At 41.4% G+C, this 26,311-nt stretch overlaps 1 protein-coding gene across 1 annotated transcript in view; it reads left to right on the forward strand.

The window, feature by feature from the left end:
- LOC139410861 (transmembrane protein 132D-like) overlaps positions 1–26,311 on the forward strand; it is a 43,789-nt gene that overhangs the window by 12,502 nt on the left and 4,976 nt on the right. Inside the window, exons 3-5 of the mRNA XM_071156461.1 lie at positions 12,541–12,678; positions 19,096–19,288; positions 22,866–23,009. Of these exons, the coding sequence (XP_071012562.1) occupies positions 12,541–12,678; positions 19,096–19,288; positions 22,866–23,009 (475 nt within the window). The remainder of the gene's footprint in view (positions 1–12,540; positions 12,679–19,095; positions 19,289–22,865; positions 23,010–26,311) is intronic.

The raw sequence follows: 26,311 nt of genomic DNA on the forward strand, positions 1-26,311 counted from the left end.
GTGAGTAAAATAGAGCCATAAGAGAGCCTGCTAAATGATAGAAATGTAATGTAAATGTCTTAGTAATGTAAATGTTTTTCGATAAAAATGTGTTTCTCTACTACTTCTAGTTATTTATTTATCTTATGTTTTTCTAATGTCGAACTCATTTGTGTGGCAACTCATTTGAATGAGATTAATTTAAATCAAGTTGACAGCTGCCTCTCTCTTCCTGTTCTACTCTCATGTGTTGGAATCTATGTATACTTAAGCAGTGGGGCTGAAAATAAGCCTTTTCCCTGGGTTCTCGCTCTCTCTCTCACCCACCCCAGTGCCCATGTATCTTAATCCCCTTTGCTTTAGTTCGAATTCAAATTGCCTCTTGCTCACAGTCTCTGCCTCATGGGGTCAATGGTCACATAACAACAACAAGGAGAGTAAAGGAACAGGAGCAATGGTAGGAGCTCCTCTCATCTACCTCATGTCATTTCTCCTCTCCTCTCCCTCAAGTAATTTCTCCTCTCCTCTCCCTCAAGTAATTTCTCCTCTCCTCTTCCTCAAGTCATTTCTCCTCTCCCTCAAGTCATTTCTCCCCTTAAACCTGAATCACCTTGCCTCTCATAAACAGAAGAGTACATACAGAAGAGTACAAAAAAGTATTTAGTCAGCCACCAATTGTGCAAGTTCTCCCACTTAAAAATATGAGAGGCCTGTAATTTTCATCATAGGTACACTTCAACTATGACAGACAAAATGAGGGGAAAAAATCCAGAAAATCACATTGTAGGATGTTTAATGAATTTATTTGCAAATTATGGTGGAAAATAAGTATTTGGTCACCTACAAACAAGCAAGATTTCTGTCTCTCACAGACCTGTAACTTCTTCTTTAAGAGGCTCCTCTGTCATCCACTCGTTACCTGTATTAATGGCAACTGTTTGAACTTGTTATCAGTATAAAAGACACCTGTCCACAACCTCAAACAGTCACACTCCAAACTCCACTATGGCCAAGACTAAAGAGCTGTCAAAGGACACCAGAAACAAAATTGTAGACCTGCACCAGGCTGGGAAGACTGAATCTGCAATAGGTAAGCAGCTTGGTTTGAAGAAATCAACTGTGGGAACAATTATTAGGAAATGGAAGACATACAAGACCACTGATAATCTCCCTTGATCTGGGGATCCACGCAAGATCTCACCCCGTGGGTTGAAAATGATCACAAGAACGGTGAGCAAAAATCCCAGAACCACACGGGGGGACCTAGTGAATGACCTGCAGAGAGCTGGGACCAAAGTAACAAAGCCTACCATCAGTAACACACTACGCCGCCAGGGACTCAAATCCTGCAGTGCCAGACATGTCCCCCTGCTTAAGCCAGTACATGTCCAGGCCCGTCTGAAGTTTGCTAGAGAGCATTTGGATGATCCAGAAGAAGATTGGGAGAATGTCATATGGTCAGATGAAACCAAAATATAACTTTTTGGTAAAAACTCAACTCGTGGTGTTTGGAGGACAAAGAATGCTGAGTTGCATCCAAAGAACACCATACCTACTGTAAAGCATGGGAGTGGAAACATCATGCTTTGGGGCTGTTTTTCTGCAAAGGGACCAGGATGACTGATCCGTGTAAAGGAAATAATGAATGGGGCCATGTATCGTGAGATTTTGAGGGAAAACCTCCTTCCATCAGCAAGGGCATGGAAGATGAAACGTGGCTGGGTCTTTCAGCATGACAATGATCCCAAACACACCGCCCGGGCAACAAAGGAGTGGCTTCGTAAGAAGCTTTTCAAGGTCCTGGATTGGCCTAGCCAGTTTCCAGATCTCAACCCCATAGAAAATCTTTGGAGGGAGTTGAAAGTCTGTGTTGCCCAGCAACAGCCCCAAAACATCACTGCTCTAGAGGAGATCTGCATGGAGGAATGGGCCAAAATACCAGCAACAGTGTGTGAAAACCTTGTGAAGACTTCCAGAAAACGTTTGACCTCTGTCATTGCCAACAAAGGGTATATAACAAAGTATTGAGATAAACTTTTGTTATTGACCAAATACTTATTTTCCACCATAATTTGCAAATCAATTCATAAAAAATCCTACAATGTGATTTTCTGGATTTTTTTTTCTCATTTTGTCTGTCATAGTTGAAGTGTACCTATGATTACAGGCCTCTCTCATCCTTTTAAGTGGGAGAACTTATACAATTGGTGGCTGACTAAATACTTTTTTGCCCCACTGTTTGTGTGTATGTGTATGTGTCTGTCTCTGTACTGTTCACCACCCTGCCAACACAGCCCGTGTTCTAGCCCTCCTTTTCATCATCACGCAGCCAGTGTCTCTTCTAGTCTGGGCCTCAGCAGCTGTCTGGCTGTTTTGTCACTGTTCAAGTGTCCCATTAAGTCAGGCTTAATGCTCAGTCGTCAGCATGATGATCCCAGTGTTGGTGATAGCTAGTGACAAGAGGACCAGGGATCTAATCAGTGTGATAACATGGTCAAACCATACCTGATTAGATTTCCATGAGATGTTATTTTTGCAGCTGTCAACTCTCTATTACAGCTTTATTACCAGTCATATTGACAATGTAGTGCCATGCCATCACCTCCCTATGCTGCATAGTCAAATTATGATTATTGTTTTTAATTTTATTTATCTAGGCAAGTCAGTTAAGAACAAATTCTTGGGACTCCCGATCACGGCCGATTGTGATACAGCCCGGGATCGAACCAGGGTCTGTAGTGACATCTCTAGCACTGCGATGTAGTGCCTTAGACCGCTGTGCTGCTCGGGAGCCCCAATTACATGAGGGGGAATCAGATTGCTATAGGAAATGTGTTTAGTCTGTGCACCATGAGCTAGCTAGTATACAGATTGAGTTGGCAAAACCCCAGATCACAGATTATTTTTTAGGCAATGATTAAATGATTAAATCGTGATGATATCTGATCAAACACCATTTAATACATTTTTCTCTGATAACATGTATTTTATTCAAAGACAGCCTCATGGATAAAAAACATTAAGCTTTGCTATCCAGTGGATGCAGTCAGTGGGCTACCGATCATTCATCTGTCTGACAAATAGGACTTTTTCATCCCATTTACTGTGTTTTTATTCCTGGCCATCTGGCGTTAACATTGCCCTAAAAGTCTCTCTAACTCCCTAAACTGCCCCATAAGAATGACAAGCACGTCATTGATGACTGGCGGAGCATCAGAGTGGCTGAACCATGGTTATTTGCTTGCATAATTAAAGATTGCATCTGTTTGAGATTGCATTTGCGTTCAGTATTGGTCCCATGTCTCTGCAGTGATTCATCTGTACAGAGCCAGGGATGTGAAGGCAGAGTGAATCGGGGGGGATTGTAACCCCTGGGCAGCAGTAGAACAGGTTGGCCTGCCTGCAGAATGGGTCTTACTGGGAACACTGCTCTCGGGTTTCCTCAAGACCAGGTCAATTGATGATGGGGAGCATCATGCCCATACTGATTGATGCTGATTAGGATATGTTTTTAAAAAAAATATTCATACAATCATCCATAGAATCATATACTTACATTTAATGATTGTGTTATTGGTATTTTAACAACAATATTGGTATTATTGGTCCAAGAGTGGCATTTCATTACTCACAAACAGCAACTAAAATGTTGAATTATATGGCAAATTATATCAGCGCTACATTTAAGATTGTTTGCTTGATTTTCAGGTCTTAGCCATTATTCACTCTCTCTATTATGTCTGAGACAAATAAGGCTTATAGAGAAGAGAAAACAAGCACAAGGGAGGGGGTTTCTGACTGGAGCGGACCAGGGGCCGAGGGCCATGAGTGTGTGTGACAGAGGTGAGGGAGGTCATGGCTTCCTGTGGCAGTGTTGTTACGGGGAGGTCGGGTGGTGGGGAACCGGTATGCAAAATACACAGCATTAGTCCGCCACCCAAACCTCACTTGGAGAGAAGTGAGATGGATGGTAGGTGCAGCACCTGAGAGCTGATTTTCTCACACACTGTCAGTTCCAGTCTATGGGCCAATCTATCTTCCCTGCCCTGGTGCCTCGGTGCCTCGTCCTCCTCCTGCCTCTCCAGTCAGCGCTGGCTAACCACAGCCACTGACTGCTATGGTTCCTGCAAAAACCCCTCCACCCTTAGAGCCCAGAGGGCCTGGAGGAGAAAAGGCTTCAGATAGGTAATCTTGTAACAATCCCTTTTTATTAAGTAAATCCCACACCAGTTTTTTTTTTACAAACTCCAGTCCTCAAGTACCCCCAACAGCACATATTTTTTGTTGTAGCCCTGGACAAGTACATCTGATTCACCTTGTCAACTAATCATCAATCGTCAAATTTACTTTAGACAGATGGCAATGTTGTCAATAGCTAGCAAAGTTCATCAAAAATAGCTGGCAATGCTAACGTTAGCTAGCTAAAATCCGGTGGTCAATCTTAGCTAGCTAGCTAAAGTTATACTGCATTTAAAGTCAATCTGGTGACATCACAATGACGACAAAAGGTTTTCCTAATAATTATTTGCCTCCTTTAGGAATGTAATTGTATTTCCAAGCCACCGTAATGCACTTTAGATTCAATCTTCATCAGCGCCAATTGACACTGCGTTGAGTAGAATGCTCAGTCGTGCTTCAGTCCTATTAACTAATGTGACGAAACGTACAACCCACGAATAGCATGAGTGGGTGGATTTAGAATGCCATTACTAGATGAACTGTTCTCAGAGGTTTTCTAACTTCTTATTACAAGAAGTGTGTCATCAGTACATTTTTTTTTTGTAATACATGCCGTTTCAGTGATGGCAAATAATAGCATTGTTGGTATTACCACTATGATTCCAGCAAATCCTTATGAGACAGACTGATGCTGTGACCTGTTCCTATAGTTACTGCTAAACTAACAGAAGTTCATGTGGAGGCAGGATGTTATGGTTTTTTATCTCCAGTTATAAAATGTATAAAATATTTTTAATAGCATTTTTATCTTCAGGTACTGTTAGTTAGTTAGTACTATACTTTTATCCCAGAGGTTGTAGAGGCCTCAAGGTTACCTGTCTTCCTGGCTCCGGGAGTGTTGTTGTGGTCAGGAAAGATGTATGGTGACAGGCATCAAATCAAATCAAATGTATTTATATAGCCCTTCTTACATCAGCTGATGTCACAAAGTGCTGTACAGAAACCCAGCCTAAAACCCCAAACAGCAAGCAATACAGGCGTAGAAGCACTGTGGCTAGGAAAAACTCCCTAGAAAGGCCAAAACCCAGGAAGAAACCTAGAGAGGAACCAGGCTATGAGGGATGGCCAGTCCTCTTCTGGCTGTGCCGGGTGGAGATTATAACAGAACATGGCCAAGATGTTCTAATGTTCATAAATGACCAGCATGGTCAAATAATAATAATCACAGTAGTTGTTGAGGGTGCAACATGTCAGCACCTCAGGAGTAAATGTCAGTTGGCTTTTCATAGCCGATCATTGAGAGTATCTCTACCGCTCCTGCTGTCTCTAGAGAGTTGAAAACAGCAGGTCTGGGACAGGTAGCACATCCGGTGAACAGGTCAGGGTTCCATAGCCGCAGGCAGAACAGTTGAAACTGGAGCAGCAGCACGGCCAGGTGGACTGGGGACAGCAAGGAGTCATCATGCCAGGTAGTCCTGAGGCATGGTCCTAGGGCTCAGGTCCTCCGAGAGAGAGAAAGAAAGAAAGAAAGAAGGAGAGAATTAGAGAGAGCATACCTAAATTCACACAGGACACCGGATAAGACAGGAGAAGTACTCCAGATATAACAAACTGACCCTAGCCCCCCGACACATAAACTACTGCAGCATAAATACTGGAGGCTGAGACGGGAGGGGTCAGGAGACACTGTGGCCCCATCCGATGAGATGCCCGGACAGTGTCAAACAGGCAGGATATAACTCCACCCACTTTGCCAAAGCACAGCCCCCACACCACTAGAGGGATTTTTTCAACCACCAACTTACCATCCTGAGACAAGGCCGTGTATAGCCCACAAAGATCTCCGCCACGGCACAACCCAAAGGGGGGGCGCCAACCCAGACAGGAAGATCACGTCAGTGACTCAACCCACTCAAGTGATGCACCCCTCCTAGGGACGGCATGGAAGAGCACCAGTAAGCCAGTGACTCAGCATGTCCCCTTTAACCCAGTCACCCCCACTCACAGTCCCTGTCCCCCTGTTAATCAGAGGCTGCTGCTCTGCTCCTCTTCTCCCCTTTCCCCTCAGAGCCTGTCAGTCCCCTGTGCCTTTGTTCCTGCTTCCTCCATAGAACCTGCTGGTTCCTGCTAACAATTGAGTGAGGGCCCCTCTCTGACAGTACAAAGAGAGGCAGGTCACCTACACACACACACACACACACAGACAGACAGACAGACAGACAGACAGACAGACAGACAGACACATGCACAAACACACATTGAGAACTGTGTTGGTTACTCTACCTTCACCTTCACTGTCTTGCCCAGACTGATTTTTTTGCTGTTGGCAACTCTTTTTACATTATCCATCCCCTTTGGGGATGTGTAATTCTCCTCTAACCTTTGCCAGTCTAGTAAGTACTGTTAGCACTTTGTCAGATAGAGATTGTAGCAGTAACATGGAAGGATCAGTGAAATTTTGCTGGAATGTCTGAGTCCCTGTCTCACAAGTATGTCCCCTCACGGAGAGAGAGAGAGAGAGAGAGAGAGAGAGAGAGAGAGAGAGAGAGAGCGAGCCGAAGGCATTGGGTCATTTCAGTGCGCCATGTGGCAGCATCACAGGACAATTTCAGCAACCTCCATGCCAAGATTAGTTCTCCCTTGAGCTTTCAACGGGTGCATCAGATTTCATCTAGGAAGAGCTGTATGTGCAGATGCTTACACAAATATGCATAGACACACACACACACACACCACATGCACACTTATGCACACAAAACACTCACAAACACACAAAGGCAAATTACAATAACTCAAATTTGTTTTTAAATGGGATGAGTACATTGGTTTTTGTGCATGGCAGTAGCGTGAGTAGAGCATCTGTCTATGACCTTGAATGTACACTCCCCCCCTCAACCAGGAGGGGAAGTAGGGAAGATCAGATGGATGCTTATATTGTAGATTATACCCCCCCCCCCCCCAGAGACCCATAATGCGCTCAGAATTAGTTTTACTGCCATAACGTATATATGGAAGAGTCTGGGATTAACTCCTGAGAAGCGTTAGGCTACACATGATGTTGCACATAACAATATAGAGTCCCAGATAACAACAAATGTTAAGTGTTGCATTAGGTCATTTGCTAAAATGTTCATATGAATGTTCCCGTGATGTGCAAGGAATGTTTCCCAGAGACCATTCCCTTAATGTCAAATGGAATTGATCCAGAACGTGGTAACATTGTTCTTAGTACATAAGATATTAATGTTCTAGATACGTTAAATGGGAACGTTGCAAGAACATTCATGTGTCCAGTTTTCTGTGGGTTAGGAGAATATTCCATCAACATCCCACCAAATATACAAAGAACATGGTGGCCAGAAAATATTTGTGTAGAGTTGCTGACTAACGGTGAGTAAACTGAGTTACACACTCTATATACAAGCTCCCAGTAATGTATTGGGTAAACGTTTCTGCGTCACTGAGCCTTCTTAAGGGAATATTACATCAACATCCCACTAAACATACACGGGACATGGTTGCCATGTTTTCAGAACATAATATTTGAATGTTCTAGACACAATTCATGGGATCCTGGCAAAAACATTGTGTCAAGTTCAGTAAATCTCAGCTCTGTTAAAACTACAGTCAAGAAAAACTTGTATTAATCATTAAAGCAGGTTAATATTCTCCACCAACATTGAATAGCTATACAGAAAGCCCTTAAATTGTTGAAATTAGTCAATCAAATCAATAATGAGAGAATAGTCAAATGATCTGATACCTTACACGGATAGGGTGGTATAGTAGGAAGATTGGGAATCTGTGAACCAAGAGGTTGTGAGTTCAAATCCCAGTTAAGGACATGTTGAATAATAATGACTATGAAAACGTACAATATAATCATGTATGTCAAATATGTCAATTGAAAACATTGTATGTTAAAAGCACTCTATGTGAACATCTGAAACAGAGCTGTGAATGGATCAGTGTTTCACCAGTCAGGGCCTTGATGGGCTTGGCAACAGTAACAAGTTTACTGAAATATTGCAAGGTTCCCACAAAACATGTCTAGAACATTAATATATCATATTGTGAGAACATGGCAACAATGTTCTGTGTATGTTTGGTGGAATGTGGATGGGATATTCTCCTAACCCCCTAACTGGACATGTCCCATAAAACTAATCTACAACATTAATGTTGCATGTTCTGAGAACAGTGTAACCACGTTCTAGGTATATTCTGCTTTACATTAAGATAATGTTCTAACTTTAACACCAGAACATGCTATAAGGTTTCTCAGAAGGTTTTTGCTAACATAGATATAATGTTCCCTCTAACTAACAGAAACATGGACACTCAAACATTAGTGGAACATTATGAGAAACATTACAAAAACGTTCTTTCTCCCTAAAATTGTTAGCTGGGGTAAAAATACATTTTAAAAAGACCATGATTTTGGGGATTTTCAATAACTTTCATTCATATTTGACATTTGTATCTTAAAGCATAATTGAGAAATTATGATTTGTTGATTATGATTAATTGTTTTGTGACATTTTGGCCATACCCAGGCCTCCTTAAGGCTCCATAATGATTGATCTGTTGGTGTCATATGAAGCTTTACCGCTTGCTCTGTAATATGAGTAGTATTTTGAATTTAATAACAAATTTCTTACTTTATTTTATGAATATTGACAAATATAAACATGAATATTGAAAATATACAATTTTGAATTTTGATTTTATTTAAATATATATACATTGTCAAACATAATATACTACAGGTACTCCAAAATTTCAAAGTGGGATCTCTGCTAGTTTAACATACAGTGCCTTGCGAAAGTATTCGGCCCCCTTGAACTTTGCGACCTTTTGCCACATTTCAGGCTTCAAACATAAAGATATAAAACTGTATTTTTTTGTGAAGAATCAACAACAAGTGGGACACAATCATGAAGTGGAACGACATTTATTGGATATTTCAAACTTTTTTAACAAATCAAAAACTGAAAAATTGGGCGTGCAAAATTATTCAGCCCCTTTACTTTCAGTGCAGCAAACTCTCTCCAGAAGTTCAGTGAGGATCTCTGAATGATCCAATGTTGACCTAAATGACTAATGATGATAAATACAATCCACCTGTGTGTAATCAAGTCTCCGTATAAATGCACCTGCACTGTGATAGTCTCAGAGGTCCGTTAAAATCGCAGAGAGCATCATGAAGAACAAGGAACACACCAGGCAGGTCCGAGATACTGTTGTGAAGAAGTTTAAAGCCAGATTTGGATATAAAAAGATTTCCCAAGCTTTAAACATCCCAAGGAGCACTGTGCAAGCGATAATATTGAAATGGAAGGAGGATCAGACCACTGCAAATCTACCAAGACCTGGCCGTCCCTCTAAACTTTCAGCTCATACAAGGAGAAGACTGATCAGAGATGCAGCCAAGAGGCCCATGATCACTCTGGATGAACTGCAGAGATCTACAGCTGAGGTGGGAGACTCTGTCCATAGGACAACAATTAGTCGTATATTGCACAAATCTGGCCTTTATGGAAGAGTGGCAAGAAGAAAGCCATTTCTTAAAGATATCCATAAAAAGTGTAGTTTAAAGTTTGCCACAAGCCACCTGGGAGACACACCAAACATGTGGAAGAAGATGCTCTGGTCAGATGAAACCAAAATTGAACTTTTTGGCAACAATGCAAAACGTTATGTTTGGCGTAAAAGCAACACAGCTCATCACCCTGAACACACCATCCACCCTGTCAAACATGGTGGTGGCAGCATCATGGTTTGGGCCTGCTTTTCTTCAGCAGGGACAGGGAAGATGGTTAAAATTGATGGGAAGATGGATGGAGCCAAATACAGGACCATTCTGGAAGAAAACCTGATGGAGTCTGCAAAAGACCTGAGACTGGGACTGAGATTTGTCTTCCAACAAGACAATGATCCAAAACATAAAGCAAAATCTACAATGGAATGGTTCAAAAATAAACATATCCAGGTGTTAGAATGGCCAAGTCAAAGTCCAGACCTGAATCCAATCGAGAATCTGTGGAAAGAACTGAAAACTGCTGTTCACAAATGCTCTCCATCCAACCTCACTGAGCTCGAGCTGTTTTGCAAGGAGGAATGGGAAAAAATTTCAGTCTCTCGATGTGCAAAACTGATAGAGACATACCCCAAGCGACTTACAGCTGTAATCGCAGCAAAAGGTGGCGCTACAAAGTATTAACTTAAGGGGGCTGAATAATTTTGCACGCCCAATTTTTCAGTTTTTGATTTGTTAAAAAAGTTTGAAATATCCAATAAATGTCATTCCACTTCATGATTGTGTCCCACTTGTTGTTGATTCTTCACAAAAAAATACAGTTTTATATCTTTATGTTTGAAGCCTGAAATGTGGCAAAAGGTCGCAAAGTTCAAGGGGGCCGAATACTTTCGCAAGGCACTGTATATGGCTGTTTTAAACAGATAAATTAGCATAGTAGCCAACGTAACCAATTACAGCCATCTTTTTACCAGCAGAGAGCGAATCCATTTTCAAGTTCACGCTTTTGGTAATGCTTACAAATTGGAGCATAACTCTAAAAGTAGCAGAGATCCCACTCTGGAGCTTTGAAATGCCCGTAGAGTATACAGTGCAACAAGATATTGAAAATCTTCATTTATTTGTTGATTTATTTTCTTCTAACAAAATAGCGTAACGTAAAAGAGGGGTTGGGGGGTGGTGGGTGGCGGGACACAATGCAAATAGCTGGGGCCTTTGACCATTTTTAGGGCCTTCCTCTGACACCGCCTGGTGTAGAGGTTCTGGATGGCAGGCAGCTTAACCCCAGTGATGTACTGCGCCGTACACACTACCCTCTGTAGTGCCTTGCGGTCAGAGGCCGAGCAGTTATCGTACCAGGCAGTGATACAGGTAGTGATGTTGCTTCTGTAGAACCTTTTGAGGATCTCTGTCTTGGTGTGTTTGGACCATTCTAGTTTGTTGTTGATATGGACACCAAGGAACTTGAAGCTCTCAACCTGCTCCACTACAGCCCTGTCGATGAGAATGGGGGCGTGCTCGTTCCTCCTTTTCCTGTAGTCCACAATCATCTCCTTAGTCTTGGTTAAGTTGAGGGATAGGTTGTTATTCTGGCACCACCCGGCCAGGTCTCTGACCTCCTCCCTATAGGCTGTCTCGTCGTTGTCGGTAATCAGGCCTACCACTGTTGTGTCGTCTGCAAAATTAATGATGGTGTTGGAGTCGTGCCTGGCCATGCAGTCGTGGGTGAACAGGGAGTACAGGAGGGGACTGAGCACGCACCCCTGGGGAGCTCCAGTGTTGAGGATCAGCGTGGCAGATGTGTTGCTACCTGACTGTATCCTTGAAACTTCTCTTGAGCTTTTGGTCTCAATTCCTTATTGCAAAGAGGTTGCAATAGCATTTTTCTTTTTAACATAGTCTTAAAGGAGGCCTGAGTAAGGCCAAAATGTCACAAATGTTTCAACTTCAATAAATTATTTCTCAATTATGCTTTAAGATACAAATGTCAAATATACTGTATGTCAACAATACTTCCACCAGGTTCCTTCTATTGATTACAGTTTTTGAAAATCCCCAAAATCTTTTTGGTTCTAGTTTTGTGAGCAATCACCCTACTATAGTGATAATATTCAGCACTATAATAATATTTTATGAAGAAACAACTTGATGGTGCTCAATTGTTATGGAAACATGCTTTGAATGGCTCTAGAGAGAGACAAATGAGTGCGGTGTTGTAATCCTGTACAGTGTCAGAGGATGGACAGTGGGATGCCTATCCTGCACAACACTATGGATGTATATATCCATAGTATATATCTAACCTACCTCCACTCTTACGCTACACTAACTCCCATGTAGGACCTTTTACACTAGTCATTAATTGCAGGGTAATGTTTGAATTAGCATTCAGCTCCCTAGTGTGGCTGTCTACTGGAACAGTGTAAGTGTTCAGCTGCATTAGATAATGCTTATCATTTACAAATGAGAGGCCAGCAGGCCAACAAGCCATTAGTACACCATGAATAATTTGTGTACGAATCAGGAACAAAGAGGCCCATAGTATATGAGGAATACTAAACATTCAAAATGCATTTTTCCTCAGTCTATTGAAACCTATCCCCAGGGATTTGCCCAATCCTCTTAAATTGCAGGGCTTTGCTATGAGCAAAGTGGACTCTGATTGACTGAAGGTCTTAGGAATGAATCATTTCAAGGCCCCAAGCTATGGGAGCCAACATCATGTTAGCCATGTCCATTGGACTTACTGCTAGGTGTAGGATTTAGAGTTTACTTTCTAGTTACCTTGGTTTGTTTAACATGTGTCTTATTCCTGTCTCTCTTTTTATTGTATCCATTGTTAGAGCGATTGTAAAAAAAGGAGTGTCGTTTCGCACAGCAACACCCAGTAACTCGTTGTTGTGGGACATCACGCTGGACTCTGGAGCGGATGGCACCATCGCTGTTGTTTGTCAGAGGAAATCTGCCATACCTGGAAAAAGGCAAGTCTGCTGAACATACACAACAATCCCCCCCAATATACTATCAGTGAACGCCGTTAAACCCACTATGTGTTCAACCATTGGCTGGACCCTTCAAATGTGGCTGCTCATGGACAGCTGTACACATACTCTTGAATAAACATTACTGTACTCTATAAGGTGTTAATGTCATGGGTTTGTTAGTTAATTCATTTTAATAGTAGTGTACATGATACAGAGGGTTAGTTACTTCCATTTTGCCTGAGTAAGTTGAAAATAGTTTGCATATGTGATACAATGAGTAGGCTAACGACTCAGAATAAATAGCACTCACACACGATGGCATTTTGACTGGGGCTTAGGCTATCTGACCTGAGAATAAATCTTATGCTATACAAGCACAGGTCTACTGCTGAGAAAAGCTTAAGTAAATCTGCTTCTTAAAGAGGCCACTGTCCTCGCAAGTCATTAAGTAGTGCTACGTCTGTAAGAAAATCTCTGGAAGTCTCTAATTGCTTATCTATATTGAGTGTACAAAACATTAAGGACACTTGCTCTTTCCATGACATAGACTGACCAGATGAATCCAGGTGATAGCTAGGATCTCTTATTGAAGTCACTTGTTAAATCCACTTCAATCAGTGTAGATGAAGGGGAGGAGACAGGTTAAAGAAGGATTTTTAAGCCTTGAGACAATTGAGACATGGATTTTGTATGTGTGCCATTCAGATGGTGACAAAATATTTACAGTGTCTTTGAACGGGGTAGGGTAGTAGGTGCCATGCATTCTTGACGTTCCTGACACCGGTTTGTGTCAAGAACTCCAACACTGCTGGATTTTTCACTCTTAACAAAGAGTGGGTGGGTGGTGGTGGGTGGGTGGGTGGGTGGGTGGGGGGGGGGGGGTTCTTAATGTTAATGTTTTGTGTGTAGTTCACATGAAGGGCTCCCGAGTGGTGCAGTGGTCTAAGACACTGCATCTCAGTGCAAGAGGTGTCACTGTAGTACCTGGTTTGAATCCAGGCTGCATCACATCTGGCTGTGATTGGGAGTCCCATAAGGCGGCGCAATTGGCCCAGTGTCGGTAGTAGGCCGTCATTGTAAATACGAATTTGTTCTTAACTGACTTGCCTAGTTAAATAAAGGATTTTAAAAAGTATTTATCTTCCCTTTTCAGTATATTAAAGTGTTTCTGTCTCCTTTACAGTATGTTGCTAAAACCTTGGGCAAATACTAAACACTATTATTATTAACAATTAATTAAAGTGAGTGTGCCCAGTCAATGTGAATATGTGGCTTTGTTAATACCTCTTCCGTTCCTAGAAGCCTGTGGGATCTGTTTCTGGTACCATTGCTGCTGTCACAAAGACATCTGGAGTCATGGTGCTCTTTCTGAAGTGTAACCTTTACCTTGCTTGAGGACAATTTACCTTGGAGTTCTGGACAATAGACCAGATTTAGGAACCTGTCCATGAAGGAACAGGACCTTCCATTGACATTCCATGTAATTGACCAACTCTGTGACTTGGCTGACCTTTATGATCTGCTGTGGCTCCAGGTATTTATAGCCTATGAGATGTTCCTGTGAATTTAAAGGTGGGACATCTTTGTAGTTTGTCATTTTAATTGGAGCATTATGGCGTCCATGATTGCATTGAGCGTGGCAAGCATGATACACTTCACACTGATAAGCACGGAGTTATTATTGGGTTGGTCTCATTTTCTTGTTTTCCCCATGTGATGGGGATTAGTCCATTCTTTATCGAACAGGTTTTTGTGAACATATTTGTGGATGAAGAATAGTTTGTTTGGGATAATCCATCTTAAAATGTCATTTAACTTACTAGACCCCCTGCAGGGGCTGTCTAATGTCACACCTCTTTGGTTTTTTTTATGGACTTTGTCTCTTAGCTTCCTAGCACACTGTGAGTGTTTATGCGGCTATCTGGATATTAACAATGTTTTTATCCTCTGTTTGGCAATACATTGCATCGGATTTAAGATGGCCACTTAGTGAGAGTGCTGTCCCTTTAATAATCTGGGGTTTGGAGTACTTCACTGCTTCACCCACAATAATGACAGAAGGCTATAATGGTGTCCCCCTTTTCACTGTAATGCCAGATTAAAACAGCAAAATCCGTTTTAATGTATACTTTAGGGGATAGAGACCCCCTTGCACATCTTGTTTTGATACTTGACTAAAACACTGTTACAGTTGGTTTGTGTTTCGGTGTGTTTTTGTGCAATATTCTAAGATGATTCAATTACAGTAAATCTCTCTTGTTACGTCTTTTCATGTGTTGTGCAGAACTTAAAAAGCTCTTAGAGAATAAATGATAGAGAACTCATCAGAAGTAGCTTTGTGCTTGCATTTGGCTTTGAAGGGACACACACAGTACATTTGAAAATATTTGACAGTTGGTTGTGTGTAAGTGTTTGATGTGGCGAAGGGAGGGTGTGTGCCAGATACAGGACTGTCTTACTTGAGAGTGAGTGGATGTGGTCCTATTCAGTAGTGTGTTTCACAGGGATAGGGATAGGGATAGGATGGATATTCTTTACAGTCAATGTTCCAGCTGTGCAAATTGTGCAATATTCCAGCTGCTTAATATTAGAAGTCAAGGGAGATCTCATGAATTCATGGCACCTCACTTGACTCCGAGTTCAAAGTCCATAGTTAAAAGCTGTCTAAACCCATCACTGCACTTACCCATTCTTGTAAATCCCCATGTTTATGATGATGATCTAAAGTACTGTCAGTTAAAACAGGCCAAACACTTTCAGTAATGCTTTAAAGATGTTTCGCTTTAGAGACTTTGAACCGATTCATCAGATTAGAGGGGATCCTTTCCAAGTCCTATTCAAGGCATTATCATATACAATGAGAGGATCAGGCTAGCAGAGAACTTTGCTGCTACAAGCTATCTATCCTATTTAGCCCATGCGTGCATTCTCCTTCAGCCTGACGCCTGCAGTGACATGTGTGTCTGTTCAGGGGTAATAGGTTTCAGTGGAGCCGGGAGATTGTGCATCTCATTAATCTGTTGTCTCACAATCAAATCCCTGATGCTCATTTGACATGCTCAGCTAGTCATACCTTACATGTGCACAAACAATGTGATTACTTTACAGTAACAGGACATTCATGTGGGAAAGAATATTAAATGACACCCTCTATGTGGATAATCTTGTTTTATGCTACTGACGGTGAGAAGCTGAAGTGTTTTGTTGTTATTTTGATGAAGGACAAAAGACCAATGAAATAAGTAATTATTGGATATTAAAACAGACTGAAAAAAACAACAGAATCATAAATTAGTTGTTTTCTTATTAGGCATGTGTAGGAAGTCACTTTGACAATGCTGATGTTGTTTATTATACTAAACATACGGTACATGTAAGACATAAGCTTTTACAATGCAGTGAAGTCTATCACAGAGGCAAGGTTAGGGTTAATAAACTGGATTCCTCCTGTTTTTCCTCCTCGGTTAAAACAACGCTTCAGAATCAGAATCACCTTTATTCACCAAGTACATTTACATACACTCCAAATTTTACTTGGTGATATGGTGCTGCTAGTGATTGACAACATTTAGAGATAAAATACAGACAGAGAAGTTTAAACAAAGTATACATACATTATATACACCTAGGGTGAGTGAGCATAGAGCTATAAGAGGATGAGCAGTGGATATACAGTGGTTGTGCAATTTTACAATATCAGTATGAATACAGTACCAGTCAAAAGTCCGGACACACCTACTCATTCAACGGTTTTTCTTTATTTTTACTATGTTCTACTTTGTAGAATAATAGTGAATATATCAAATATTGAAATAACACATACGGAAGGAATCATGTAGTAACCAAACACGAGTTAAACAAATCAAAATATATTTTATATTTTATATTCTTCAAAGTAGCCACCCTTTGCCTTGATGACAACTCATCCCACACCATCTCAATTGGGATGTGGGCGGGTGATTGTGGAGGCCAGGTCATCTGATGCAGCACCATTAGCCAAAGTACAACCATTGGATAATGAAATAGACTAACTACGATCCTACCAATGGGACATAAAAAACTGTAATATCTTATGTTTCTGCGAGTCGTGGGACGGTAGCGTCCCTGGCCAACATCCTGTGAAATGTCAGAGCGCCAAATTCAAATGAAATTACTATAAATATTAAACTTTCATGAAATCACAAGTGCAATACATCAAAATAAAGCTTAACTTGTTGTTAATCCAGTCAAGGTGTAAGATTTCAAAAAGGATTTATGGCGAAAGCAAACCATGCAATTATCTGAGGACAGCATCCAGCACACAAATGCATAACAAATCATTTTCAGCCAGGGAGACACGAAAGTCAGAAATAGCTATATAATATATGCCTTACCTTTGAAGATCTTCTTCTGTTGGCACTTCAAAAGGTCTCAGTTACATTACAAATGGTCCTTTTGTTCAATAAATGTCTTCTTTATATCCATAAAAACTGGCACGCTTCAGTCAATAATCCACTCCATCGGTCAAAATGCATACAAAATTAAACGTTACCAATAAACTTATCCAAACAAGTCAATCAACGTTTATAATCAATCCTTATCTACCCTAATACACAAATAAACAATACAATTTAAGATGGAGAATCGTTATTGTCTTTACCGGAGATAAACAAAAATAACGCGCCATCTCGGCCATGCGCATGGAAACACTACAGCCAAAATGGGAGCCCTTAGAAAAACTACATCTTCTCCCTCATTTTTCCAAAAAACAGCCTAAAGACTGTTGACATCTAGTGGAAGCCCTAGGAACTGCAATCGGGCACGATTTCGCCCTATTATAAAAGTGCCAGCCATTGAATTCAGTGGTAGGATTAAACATTTGTTTTGGGGGGGGGTGGTTTGTCCTCTGGGTTTTGCCTGCCATTTCAGTTCTGTTTTACTCACAGACATTATTTTAACCGTTTTAGAAACTTTAGAGTGTTTTCTATCCAAATCTACCGGCTATATGCAGATCCTAGCTTCTGGGCCTGAGTAGCAGGTAGTTTACTTTGGGCCCGCTTTTCATCCGGACGTCAAAATACCGCCCCCTATCCCAAATAAATTGTAAGGGCTTGTAAGTAAGCATCTCACTGTAAGGTCTACTACACCTGTTCTTTTCGGCGCATGTGACAAATACAATTTGATTAGATTTGATCACTCTCCTTCTTGGTCAAATAGCCCTTACACAGCCTAGAGGTGTGTTTTGGGTCATTGTCCTGTTGAAAAACAAATGATAGTCCCACAAAGCGCAATCCAGATAGAATGGCGTATTGCTGCAGAATGCTGTGGGAGCCATGCTGGTTAAATGTGCCTTGAATTCTAAATAAATCACAGTGTCACCAGCAAAGCACCCCCACATCATCACACCTCCGCCTCCATGCTTCACGGTGGGAACCACACATGCAGAGATCATCCGTTCACCTCCTATGCATCTCACAAAGACACGTCAGTTGGAGCCAAAAATCTCAAATTTGGACTCATCAGACCAAAGGACAGATTTCCACTGGTCTAATGTCCATTGCTCGTGTTTCTTGGCGCAAGCAAGTCTCTTCCTCTTATTAGTACTCTGGTGGTGGTTTCTTTGTAGCAATTTGATCATGAAGGCCTGATTAATGCAGTTTCCTCTGAACAGTTGATGTTGACATGTGTCTGTTAGTTGAGCTCTGTGAAGCATTTATTTTGGCTGCAATCTGAGGTGAAGTTAACTCTAATGAACTTATTCTCTGCAGCGGAGGTAACTCTAGGTCTTCCTATCCTGTGGCGGTCCTCATGAGACCAGTTTCGTCATAGCGCTTGATGGTTTTTGGGACTGCACTTGAAGAAACTTTCAAAGTTCTTGAAATGTTACACATTGACTGAATGTTACGCAATTCCACAAATGAACATTTAACAAAGTGCACCTGTTAATTGAAATGTATTCCACCTGATCTTTCCTGCATGCTTTCTTGCCCTGCAGTCATGCAGGACCTCGATGGAGGGCAGGTGGCAGCCGATTACCCTCTGCAACCTGGACGATGCTTTGCAGTCTGTCCTTGGAGCATACGCAATTGATAACAGCCAATAGTGTGTCCCATTGCATATCTGACTGAGGAACCCAGATCCTCCCACCCTCCACTTTCTGTTCTTTATTGCTTCGCTTTTTTCTGTTTACTCTGTGGTTGATGTGTCAGGATCACTGCTGTGCCACCTTGATTACTTTGGGCTTGGCTGTCCCACCTTGCTTGCTTTTCCTTTTTTTTTAAATGCTCACTACCCGTCCTTCTGTAATGTTTATCTCATCGTACTACAATCACATGTATGTATTCAATGTAGTATCAAAGATAATAGCTTGAGCTGAGTGTGTTCCTCTGGCAGTGAGATACCTCATCTGATCCTGACTCTTCAATCTTCTCTCAGGCTAGACAGCAGTCTACTGGAGGTCCTACAGATGGACTTTGAGGTAGAGGAGCTGAGCAGCCAATCAGACAGCCAGGTGATCACATGGCACCTGGAGTTACCACCAAACACCAGGGATGGAGGACAGAAAGAAGGTTCCATGAGGATCTACACAACCCAGAGAGACTTTGTGGGCCTAGCCCCACTTGTCATGGTGAGCACGGACTAACAATTCATTTCTAGCATCTATATGCATATAGTATTTTCCCCTGTGACATTTGCTTTGCAAATGTTGTGTTTGGTCTTGGATGTGGCCTCCAGCATGTGGGTACTGTGACCTAATGCACTCTGTATTCTTGACATTCAAATCAAATTGTATTGGTCACATACACATATTTAGCAGATATTATTGCTGGTGTAGCGAAATGCTAATTGATGCCTGTGACATGATTTACCAGGAGGTTGACAATCTTTGACTGCTGCTTCTCTATTTTTAATTTTTCTATGTTTGTATGTTGTATCTTTTAATATAGGACTCCTGCAATTAATCCATCATATAATCGCTGTCACTAAATAGTGAATGTTATAAATTGTGGGAGCAATTTGCATTACAATATCCAATCTGCCATTAGCCCTTTGTGCTACGACAATCAAGGGGCCCTTGACTTTTAAGCAATTTTTTTTTCATGGGAGATTTACAATATCTGCCTAGTAATATTTTCAACATCATATCTTTCAAAATGTTCCATCTTTTATGATCATTTGTTTTTCCATTTACTTACAAAAAAAAAAATTTAATAGATACAGTGCCTTGCGAAAGTATTCGGCCCCCTTGAACTTTGTGACCTTTTGACACATTTCAGGCTTCAAACATAAAGATATAAAACTGTATTTTTTTGTGAAGAATCAACAACAAGTGGGACACAATCATGAAGTGGAACGACATTTATTGGATATTTTAAACTTTTTTAACAAATCAAAAACTGAAAAATTGGGCGTGCAAAATTATTCACCCCCTTAAGTTAATACTTTGTAGCGCCACCTTTTGCTGCGATTACAGCTGTAAGTCGCTTGGGGTATGTCTCTATCAGTTTTGCACATCGAGAGACTGACATTTTTTCCCATTCCTCCTTGCAAAACAGCTCGAGCTCAGTGAGGTTGGATGGAGAGCATTTGTGAACAGCAGTTTTCAGTTCTTCAGGTCTGGACTTTGACTTGGCCATTCTAACACCTGGATATGTTTATTTTTGAACCATTCCATTGTAGATTTTGATTTATGTTTTGGATCATTGTCTTGTTGGAAGACAAATCTCCGTCCCAGTCTCAGGTCTTTTGCAGACTCCATCAGGTTTTCTTCCAGAATGGTCCTGTATTTGGCTCCATCCATCTTCCCATCAATTTTAACCATCTTCCCTGTCCCTGCTGAAGAAAAGCAATCCCAAACCATGATGCTGCCACCACCATGTTTGACAGTGGGGATGGTGTGTTCAGCTGTGTTGCTTTTACGCCAAACATAACGTTTTACATTGTTGCCAAAAAGTTCAATTTTGGTTTCATCTGACCAGAGCACCTTCTTCCACATGTTTGGTGTGTCTCCCAGGTGGCTTGTGGCAAACTTTAAACAACACTTTTTATGGATATCTTTAAGAAATGGCTTTCTTCTTGCCACTCTTCCATAAAGGCCAGATTTGTGCAATATACGACTGATTGTTGTCCTATGGACAGAGTCTCCCACCTCAGCTGTAGATCTCTGCAGTTCATCCAGATTGATCATGGGCCTCTTGGCTGCATCTCTGATCAGTCTTCTCCTTGTATGAGCTGAAAGTTTAGAGGGACGGCCAGGTCTTGGTAGATTTGCAGTGGTCTGATCCTCCTTCCATTTCAATATTATCGCTTGCACAGTGCTCCTTGGGATGTTTAAAGCTTGGGAAATCTTTTTGTATCCAAATCCGGCTTTAAACTTCTTCACAACAGTATCTCGGACCTGCCTGGTGTGTTCCTTGTTCTTCATGATGCTCTCTGCGCTTTTAACGGACCTCTGAGACTATCACAGTGCAGGTGCATTTATACGGAGACTTGATTACACACAGGTGGATTGTATTTATCATCATTAGTCATTTAGGTCAACATTGGATCATTCAGAGATCCTCACTGAACTTCTGGAGAGAGTTTGCTGCACTGAAAGTAAAGGGGCTGAATAATTTTGCACGCCCAATTTTTCAGTTTTTGATTTGTTAAAAAAGTTTGAAATATCCAATAAATGTCGTTCCACTTCATGATCGTGTCCCACTTGTTGTTGATTCTTCACAAAAAAATACAGTTTTATATCTTTATGTTTGAAGCCTGAAATGTGGCAGAACGACAGATTTGTACCTTGTCAGCTTGAGGGTTTGAACTTTCCAGTTATTAGTCCAATGCTCTAACCACTAGGCTACCCTGCCACCAATTTGTCTCGCGAACACAACCCAACGGTTGTATGTTCGAATCTCATCACGGACAACCTTAGATTTTTAGCTAATTAGTAAATTTTCAACTACTTTTTAGCTACTTTGCAACTACTTAGCATGTTATCTAACCTTTTCCCTAACCTTAACCCTTTTAGCTAACTCTCCCTTAACCCTTCAACCTAACTCCTAACCTTGACCCTAAGCCCTATCCCTAAACCCTAGCCTAGCTAATGTTAGCCAGCTAGCTAACGTTGGCACTAGCCAGCTCGCTAAAATTAGCCACAACAAATTGGAATTCATAACATATTTTGTATCATTTGTAACATATTGTACATTTAGAAAATGTGTAACAAATGTTACTTTTGGCTAAATCACATCATACAAAATGGATGATGGACATCCACAAATGAACACATAACATACAAATGGAGAGTCTCGGATTTACCTACAAAATAATACAAAATGAGTCTGCGAGCCAAACATGAGGAGATTTGATGTTTGTCACTGGCTCACACAAAATACCCCATAATGTCAAAGTGGAATTATGTTTTTGGAAATGAATAAAAAATGAAATGCCGAAATGTCTTGAGTCAATAAGTATTCAACCCCTTTGTTATGGTAAGCCTAAATAAATTCAGGAGTAAAAATGTGTGAAAACATGTTTTCAATTGAGTCCATTTATTTTGAATTCAGGCTGTATCACAACAAAATGTGGAATAAGTCAAGGGGTATGATTACTTTCTGAAGGCACTGTATATCTTAAGCATCAGTAGTTAGGAGGTTACAGTGGGCTAATATCTCATTAAACCTACACCGAGTGTACAAAACATGGTCTTTCCATGACAAAGACTGACCAGGTAAATCCAGTTGACAGCTATGATCCCTTATTGATGTTAAATCCACTTCAATCAGTGTAGATGAAGGGGAGGAGACAGGTTAAAGAAAAGCCTTGAGACAATTGAGACAAGGATTGTATATGTGTGCCAATGAGAGGGTGAATGGGAAACACAAAATATTTAAGTGCCTTTGAACGGGGTATGCTAGTAGGTGCCAGTTTGAGTGTGTTAAGAACTGCAATGCTGCTGGGTTTTTCACACTCAACAGTTTCCGGTGTGCATCAAGAATGGTCCAACACCCAAAGGATATCCAGCCAACTTGACACAACTGTGGGAGGCATTGGAGTCAGCATGCCTGTGGAATGCCTTCGATGCCTTATAGAATCCATTACCTCAACGAATTGAGTCTGTTCTGAGGGCAAAATGGGGTGCAACTCACTATTAGGAAGGTGTTCCTAATGTTTTGTACACTTAGTGTATAGCCAGACTGATGATGTGTTCCCTTTAGGACTCAGCGATCCTGAACACGGCTGTGCTAACTGGGAAGAAGGTGGTGATGCCTGTCAGGACCGTGGCTGTGGAGGAGGATGGGTCAGTCACTGATGTCTCAGACTTCACCGACTGCAGCTCCACTGATGAGGACATCCTGAAGGTACTGTACAGCAGGCTGCCTGCCACTTGGCACTTTAACACACACAAATAAGAAAGTGAGAGTGTGTTTCTTCAACGTGTAGACATGAAGATGTCAGACTGAGAGTTGCTAAACACAGAGCATTGCAACACAGAGGTTTTGGGGCTACTCTAACATTCACCTTCATTTCTTTCACTGAAAGCAACTTTACTGTACATACACTCTTAGAAAAAAGGGTTCCAAAAGGGTTCTTTGGCTGTCCTCACAGAACATGTTTGGTTCCAGGAAGAACACGTTTGGGTTCCATGTAGAACCCTCTGTGGAAAGGGTTCTATGTGGAACACAAAAGGGTTCTTCAAAGGGTTCTCCTATAGGGACCTTTTTGTACAGGTGTCAGTGCCATGACAGGTACTTTGTAGGTCTGTGGGGTGAACAAACATGTCCAATAACCAAGGAGGTGATTTGAGGTCATATGAAGACGAGACTGTTTTGACTGTGGTTAGGAGGGAGTATAGTGCTGGATGTATGTTTTTCCTGTCTGGCTCCAATGAGACAGGAGGGCCATTTAGGGTGGGTGTAAGAGGGGAGGAGAGACTGCTAAAGGCAAAGAAGTTGTACCAAAGTCACCTCTCCACATTCTCTCTACCACATCAGAAAACGAAGAGTGAGTGACACTCCAGTGATGTCAAGCCAATCAGCTGCTGAAATGGACACATAACAGGAAATGACAGGGAAACAAAGGAAAAACTAAACTCATATTCCTTTTTGTTATTGTTGCACAATGTCACTTTGTTATTACAGCCATTCGGCCAGTATAAGTATAATTATACAATATAACAAATGCTTATCCAAGACACATTTCTTTATTGTTATTCTGTATTTTAGGAGACCCATTAGTACATGACCACTGGAAATATGTAGTGTCTGTTGTGTAATATAATGTAATGTTTTAGATATGAGATCAGTGGGATTATGATAGTGACAACAGAATGTAAATCACTGTTCATGCATTTAAAAAAATGTATGACCCTTTATGACCCCCCAAGCTGTGTGTGTTTGTTTGCTGATCAGATATCAGTAAGTTTGAGTCGCAAAATTTGCCCTAAGCTTCTTGGTTTAGCGGCTCTACTCAGATATCTTTGCTCTTATGATGCAAGTGAAAAAAAGTACGAGATCTACAGATGATAAATGGCAAGGCTTTATTCCATAAAAATAATTCTGGGCTGAAATGCCAAAACAAGGTCAAATCTGTGATGATAAAGAGGCTTTTAATAAGTATGGAAACATTTGCCTTGTCAGTTATGTGTGAAGAGAGTAATGGGTACTTTTGTGAAAAACAATGAGATTAAGATTAATCTGGCACATCAAATATCAAAATCAAGCACAATGACAAATGGCTATTAATAAAAGTCTATTCTCTGTACATTTTTAGGATCTTGTGTCATGAATACAGTATACTCACTGCAACCTTTGATGGTTATTTGGACGATCACTAATCCATGCAGTTGGTATCCACCCTGTCAGCACAGTTACTGATAAATGTTTGTGAGTCGAGAGAAAGATGAAATGAATTCTTTTGACCTGAAAGAGAGATATTTTCACTGCTATGCCACTTGTCTTTCATCACTTCACACACTGTCTTTCTTCACTTCACTCAGTATCAAGGGAGAGTGAGATCATCTCTCTTTCAGGTCAACAAGATGAATTTCATTTGCATCTTTCACTTGACTCACAAACATTTATCAGTAACATCAAATGAAACGTAACTTTCAGACATGGTACAACACTGAGTTATATTCTGTGCTCCATGTTGAGATTGTGTCTTTGGAGCCTTGCAGGAGACTTGGCTCTGCACTGCAAAACTCAACATTGATATAAAATGATCCTCTGTAGCTCAGTTGGTAGAGCACGGCACTTGCAACGTCAGGATTTTAGTATTTTAATTTAACCTTTATTTTAGTAGGCAAGTCAGTTAAGAACACATTTTTATTTACAACGACAGCCTACCCCTGCCAACCCCGACCAAGTGTGCACCATCCTATGTTACTCTCAATCATGGCTGGATGTGATGCAGCCTGGATTCAAACCAGGGTCTGCAGTGACACCTCTTAGCACTGAGATGCAGTGTCTTAGACCACTGCGACACTAGGGAGGATTGAAAGCTTGATTCCCGGGACCACTGTACTTCAATTGTATGTACGCATGACTGTGAATAAAAGCGGATAAAAGTGTCTGCTAAATGGCATATATTATTATATACACTATATATACAAAACTATTAGGGGATTTGGCTATTTCAGCCACACCCGTTGCTGACAGTTGTATAAAATCAAGCACACAGCCATGCAATCTCCATAGACAAACATTGGCAGTAGAATGGCCGGTACTGAGGAGCTCAGTGACTTTCAACGTGGCACCGCCATAGGATGCCACCTTTCCAACAAGTCAGTTGGTCAAATTTCTGCCTTGCTAGAGCTGCCCTGGTCAATTGTAATTGTTATTGTGAAGTGGAAATGTCCAGGAGCAACAACGGCTCAGTTGTGAAGTGGTAGGCCACACAAGCTCGCAGAATTTGACAACTGAGTGCTAAGGTGCGTAGCGGGCAAAAATTGCCTGTCCTCTGTTGCAACACTCACTACCGAGTTCCAAACTGCCTCTGGAAGCAACATCAGCACAAGGACTGTGCGTCGGGAATTTCATGAAATGGGTCTCAATAGCCGAGCAACCGCACACAAGCCTAAGATCACCATGAACAATGCCAAGCGTCAGCTGGAGTGGTGTAAAGCTCACCGCCACTGAACTCTGGAGCAATGGAAACACGTTCTCTGGAGTGATGAATTACACTTCACCATCTGGCAGTCTGATTGACGAATCTAGGTTTGGTAGATGCCAGGAGAATGTTACCTGCCCGAATGCATAGGGCCAACTGTAAAGTTTGGTGGAGGAGGAATAATGGTCTGGGGATGTTTTTAATGGTTTGGGCTAGGTGTCTTAGTTCCAGTGAAGGGAAATCTTAATGCTACAGCACACAATGACATTCTAGACGATTCTTTGTCAACCGACTTTGTGGCAACAGTTTGGGAAGGCCCTTTCCTGTTTCAGCATAACAATGCCCCTGTGCACAAAGCGAGGTCTATATAGAAACAGTTTGTCGAGATCAGTGTGGAAGAACTTGACTGGTCTGCACAGAGCCCTGACCTCAACCCCATCAAAAACCTTTCGGGTGAATTGGAATGCCAACTGTGAGCCAGGCCTAATCTCCCAACATCAGTGCCCAACCTCACTAATGCTCCTGTGGCTGATTGCTTCAGGGACTTGCTTTC

The sequence above is a fragment of the Oncorhynchus clarkii genome, chromosome 6 (assembly GCF_045791955.1).
Source record: "Oncorhynchus clarkii lewisi isolate Uvic-CL-2024 chromosome 6, UVic_Ocla_1.0, whole genome shotgun sequence".
Classification (NCBI taxonomy): domain Eukaryota; kingdom Metazoa; phylum Chordata; class Actinopteri; order Salmoniformes; family Salmonidae; genus Oncorhynchus; species Oncorhynchus clarkii.